The following is a 6,191-nucleotide window of genomic DNA, read 5'->3' as shown; positions in this document are numbered from 1 at the left end:
ACTCTCTGAACATGGCGAACAATGAGGGCTGATGAGAAGTCAAGGACAATGGCATAAGGTTTTGATCTTCATGTTTGAACTTCATGTTCTGGCTTTGTGGGAACCCAGCCAGTTTGGACGTTCACCTTCCTAGACATGGACGGAGGGGGGAGGACCTTGGACTTTCCACAGAGCAGGGAACCCTGACTGCTCTTTGTCCTGGAGAGGGAGGGAGAGAGGAGTGGGGGGGAGGAGGAGAAGGGTGGGAGGAGGGGGAGGGAAATGGGAGGCTGGGAGTAGGCTGAAACTTTTTTTCCTTTTCTCAATAAAAAAATGATGGAAAAAAAGAAACTTATTATTGTTGGATCACTTATTTTCAAATAGTAAAATTAACTAAAATTTATTGATGAATCCAAACATTATTTTTTCTTGTTTGTTAGTTTTCACGTGCTCTCCTATAGAATACACGTCACTTTCTTGACAATACATTTTTTTTTTGTTAGTCAAAGTGCATTCACTTAATGTCACCCAACCCATGTCATAGCCTGTTTTGTGCCCAGGGCAGTACTTTTATTCCATTCTCATTATTTTTAACAAGCACTCATAATATTATTTATTCATGATCCAATAAAAATACCCAAGTTATTTAGGTACAATATATAATTATTGAGTTGTATCATACACTCTAAAACATAAAAAAATGCTTGCCATATTTCTCCAAATTATTTATAATCATATAGTGAGGTTGACTCTTTAGAATATATTCATATTTTAAGTAAAAATTTATAAACAAAATTATATTAAGAAATTAGAATCCATCCCAGCATGATTGTTTCATTTAAATTTGGTAAAACATTTTTAAGATAAATATGAAACTGTATAGAGTTGTCTTAGGGTATAGATGACAAAATTGTTCCTTATATGAAGTCTAGCATTTTAAATAATACATTTTTTGGAATGTCTAGTGGATAGATCCAGAATAGTTCTACTGTCCGGTTTCAGTTTTCTAAGACCCTGTTTTAACTTTAATTTTTACTCTTATTTCCTAAATATACCACTTGTGTTTACAATCTCATGTATGGTATTATAGTCATTCACTAATTATGGCTATTAAAATTGATACTAAATTAGAGGATCCTGGCAGCCTTATACAAATTCAGAGGATAAAAAAATGTGCCTGGAGTTGGGAGTAAAAATGATAAGGATATAGAAAGAGTTCAAAGGAAGTGAGGGTGAGAATTTGATCAATATGCATTACATACATATATAGAATTCTTAAATAACAACTGATGATACAAGAAATGAGATAACATAGAAAGAATAATTTAGTTCCTTGGTATCTTTTTAGCTTTTCAAGTACTCAGGTATCATACTCTTAAAGACTACCCCTTTGCCTATCAAAGAGTGAAATAATTCATCATTACAGAAAGTTTTATTAGAGTTTCTTCAGAGTCAATTTTGCTATACCACTTACAATTTAAAGTTTGATGGTTTACATTTTTAAGTACTAAAATATTTGAATATATCACTATAATATTTCATGCATGCTTCTGTACCTTTTGTTTAGTGCTTTTTGTTTCGACTTCATTGTTTTAATAATTGCAGAACAAGCCATATGTATTTTTTACAGAGAGAAAAGACAGGAGGTAGGACATTTGTTAAGAAATGGACTGACCAAAAAAAATGTGCACAAAATTCTGATTAATATCTTTCCTGTTTTTTTTTCCAATTCACTAGAAAAGCAAATATCATTGTAGAATCCTATATCTTTCATTTGAGTTCACTCAGGAAGACTGTTGTCTTGAATTTCTTTTTAAAATATGCATCTTACAAAAATAATAAGGTCATCCGAACAATTGTCCCATATTATATGCCCTCTGGGTCTATGTCTACAGATTATAACCATCAGAATGAAATATGTGTATGCTCTCCTAATTCTTTGAAACAGCAGTCATAATGTCAATTACAATTTGGTAGCACCTAATATGAAAAAAACATAAAATTTTTAAAAAGCTTTTAATATAAATATAATATCTGCAAATGTGTTTACTATCTAAAGACCACTAAGTAAATTTTATTATTTGGCATTCCAGTAACTGAGCTTTCAATAATTCTGCAAGCTTCCCAGTAATCACACACAGACACACACACACACACACACACACACACACACACACACATACTTGGTTCACTAGACCTCTGACATTTCTTTAAAACATGCAATATTTCATTCATGCTTTCCTTTGTTTTTTCTATCACAAGATTCAAATCAAGACAAACTAAACTATTTAGATTAACTGAAAAATTTTGACAAAAACTACTTATCCTTTTATAAGACAAAATGACTTCTATGTTTTCAAATAACACAGACAAACAAAAATATGTAAAAATAAAAGTCTAGTGACCAATACTTAGTTCCACTTTGAGGATTGTGAAGATGATGAGAGATATAGCCTTGACTTTTAATCATCATGAAAAATTTGTCAATAATATCAATACGTTTAGAAATGCTAGTAATAAAAGACTTTTAACTGGGAACATATTGGGAGATTATTGAAGGAATTAGGGTCAAGTGATGTGGGTATATATTATCATATTTAATTATATAATGTATGAACTACTCAAGAACAATGTCCTCTTATTTACCTCTCATAATTTTACATATTTTCAAGTGCTAAGATTAAGCTTTTTGTCTGAAATAATGCTTTAAAAATTCATTGCCTCAAGTAGTTATTCTTAACACAGAATTGTGTGTTGTTTTTGTTGTTGTTGTTTGGGTTTTATTTGAGACAGTTTTTCTCTGTAGTTTTGGAGCCTGTCCTGGAACTAGCTCTTGTAAACCAGGCTGGTCTCAAACTCACAAAGATCTGCCTGCTTCTGTGTTTAGATGACCTTTATGAGAAAGTTCAAAGACAGATACCAAGTAGTCTATTGATTTGTGAATATCATAGCTGAGCTCCTTGTCTGTGGTCTATATGTGCTAATGAAAACACAAATGTTTGGAAAGGAATACACACATACAAAGAGAGAGAGAGAAGAGAGAGAGAGAGAGAGAGAGAGAGAGAGAGAGAGAGAGAGAGCAGGTTTTTAAAAACTGATGTGATTGAATAGTGAGTTTTCTCTAGTTTGCTTTGCATAAACAATGGAAAGTTATGAAGATAGTTTTACTTAGAAGTACAAAAAGATTTTATACTCTAAAAGGGGGTTAATGCCTTTAACACAATATTTTTTAACGCACCTTAATTAGATGGTAGTTTTGAACTCCATTTATTCCGATGTCAGGATCAATGGCTGCTGGAAGAGAATATCGAGAGTTTATAGCCGAGTTCTCTGGAATTGATATGTTGATGACAGTTGCCGGGAATAATGGTGCATTATCATTTATATCTTCTATCAGAAAGCGTATCTTAACCAATCTAAAAATTTCATCTGGCAAAACGGCAACCTCCACTTCGTAAAAGCAATGGGCATCCAGCAAGATTCCAGTACATAATTTCTCACGATCAATGCGAGCAGCTGTTGTGAAGATCTCACCAGTACCTTCTTCAATTCGAATCAGTGGTACATCCCCGGTTTTGTAAACCAATTTGAACTGCATAGGAGTGGTTAAGGACTTGTCGGGAATAAGCGACAAGTTGAGGTCTTTCAACAAGTCGCCTATCAGGACGTTCTCTGGCATTTCTTCTCGGACCGTGTAATTCTTCTCCTGGGCGCCAGACTGAAACACGACACATGCTAACAGGACCGCAAATATATACGTCCCGGACAACAAGTCCATACCAGTCTCGATACCAAAGGTACTGTTTGTTTGCCCACAGTATACTGACAAAGAAAACACAGGGAAGGATAGAGGGAGGGAGGAGGATAAAAAGAAAATAGGGAGAGAAAGAGAAAAAAGAAATTATTAGAAAACAAACCATAAAAGTTCATGTTAACTAAATGGTTTTAAATACAAAAATTAAATGAAATATAAGCACTAATAAATGACAAATTTGTTTTGAATCAACTATCATGCATTTATATAATACGATGATATCTGAAGTATTACCAATGGTACTTAAGAGATGGGATATTAAAAACAATGTCCACTATTGAAGATATTTATTTATTTTAATATATTATGCTATCTAAAGAAAACACAATTCCTTTAAATATTCAATTCAATAGTTAAGGAAAAATAAAAGTGTATTTGTTAGAATCACAAAAATACTCTTATTTTTTTGAGTACTGAGAATTTCAAAATAATTATTTTACTGTCAATAGGCATCTGACATAATATTCTATTCTCAGTTCCATGCATAATGATGCACAACTATCCAGATGAAACTAGGCAAAAATATATTTACACATGAAGGACTTGCTCCAGTCTGAATTCAAAGCAAAAGTCTTCTAAAATAGAAAATGGGTTATTATGAAAAATATCTAAATATAAGGGATAGATTATGAAATGCAAAGATGATTTGATCCTTTTCAGGTCAATAAACAAATAAATATAAATTATAGTTATGCAAATTTCAGATAGATATATACATAAATATATACATACATCTGCTCATTTAGGAATTTAGGGAAAATAGTTTTTCCTTTTGTTTTAGCAAACAGTGAAACTCATATCTCTGAGATTACTGATAGAATATAGAAAGAAGACTAAAGTTTATGAATACATATTAGGTTAAGGGTATAGACCTCTTAAATAACATGCAAGCACTTAATAGAAGATATGGCTTAAACTGTGTTTCAAATTTGAAAATGTATTTTTATGCATCAGAAAATGAAAATTGATCCCATAAAATGGCATAAGAATAGACAAACTAAAGAATAACTGGGTTAGATTTGAAAATAAAAAGTACTTTTATATAAAGATTACAGAGAGTATTGCTGTTGCTTATTTTACAATTAAACCACAAAAATTATAGGAGAAGGTTATGCTAATAACAATTTAGTCAAATATTCCTATGATAATAAATAGCAGATCACTCCATACTATAAAACACATGTTATATATGGATGAAGAGTGCAGACTGAAATAGGAGAATCAAAATGGGAGGAGAGATAAAAAAACAGAGGATAAGAAGGGAATACAGGAAATAATAAATAAAATTAAGACCATTTGAGAGGCCATATGGAAACCTAAAACAGCAGACACTTCCTAAAATCTATACAGAAATGAAAGTCATCTAAGTGAAATTGCCAAATAAGAAGGGAGACAGAGCCCTGACTGGATGTCTCTCATCAAGTATTGAAGCTTCCCTTACTGAGAATGGGTAACATGAAATTAAGTTGTTCATCAAAAGTATATCATGCAAACCAACAAACACTCATGATATTGCAAAGGATATAAGTTGTATGCTATGAACTGATGACAAGACCTATGCTAAAGACAAAAATAATTGAACACAGAAAAGTTGAGCTAGTGCCTACCTAGAATCATTAGCCCTACAGACTAGTATTCATAGTACTAGAAGGTACTGTGCATGCTACTAAAAGAGAAACATAAACACCAACCTTGCCAAAAACCATTTGAGCAACAAGACCAATCAGCCTGCAACAAAATCTGCTACAACTGTGACACAACGTTTGTGGCAGTAAAGCCCACTCCATGAGATGGAATCTATACCCAGCTTGATTGACAAAGAACACAAGAGCAGAAAGCACAGGGACCTAGGGCAAAACCAAATACTATTGTTCATCTAAATGAACAAATAAATTATAGCATTCTGCTATATTGCTTAGATCATTCCCTTGCTCAGCTATTATTAGAGAATTTTCCTTCTGCAGCAGATGGGAACAGAGACCCACAGACAGACAGACAGACAGACAGACAGACAGACATAGTAAGACAAAAAACGAGTAAGGCAGAAATAGGGACAAAGATTTTAGAACACTCAGTCCTAAGCGAGGTACCTCTATCAAATCACTCCCCTCCAAGCCTAGGAAACCACTCAAAAATAAGGTAGAGAAAGAATAGTGTTAAGAGCCAAAGCCAGTAGATTACACCAAGGAAACAGGGCCCTCTAAATCAACATGTTCAAAGAAAAGGAGAGCTCAAAGAGACTAAAGTGACATGCACAAGGCTTGCACATCTCTGTCCCAGGTCCTCTGAATATACATAATGGTTTCCAGTTCAGTGTGTTTATGGAATCCCTAAGTGTGCAAACCAGTGGGTCTCTCTCTCTCTCTCTCTCTCTCTCTCTCTCTCTCTCTCTCTCTCT

The 6,191-nt window shown here is 33.4% G+C and overlaps 1 protein-coding gene across 2 annotated transcripts in view; it reads right to left on the bottom strand.

Annotated features, from left to right (window-relative positions):
• LOC102002740 (protocadherin-11 X-linked) overlaps window positions 1-6,191 on the bottom strand; it is a 766,031-nt gene that overhangs the window by 691,548 nt on the left and 68,292 nt on the right. For both annotated transcript variants that reach the window (XM_026777972.1, XM_026777973.1), the window contains exon 2: window positions 3,218-3,801. In XM_026777972.1, the coding sequence (XP_026633773.1) occupies window positions 3,218-3,757 (540 nt within the window). In that variant the 5' untranslated portion in view covers window positions 3,758-3,801. The remainder of the gene's footprint in view (window positions 1-3,217; window positions 3,802-6,191) is intronic.

This window comes from Microtus ochrogaster, unplaced genomic scaffold, assembly GCF_000317375.1.
Source record: "Microtus ochrogaster isolate Prairie Vole_2 unplaced genomic scaffold, MicOch1.0 UNK93, whole genome shotgun sequence".
NCBI lineage: Eukaryota > Metazoa > Chordata > Mammalia > Rodentia > Cricetidae > Microtus > Microtus ochrogaster.
This window is presented reverse-complemented; position numbering and strand designations above follow the sequence as displayed.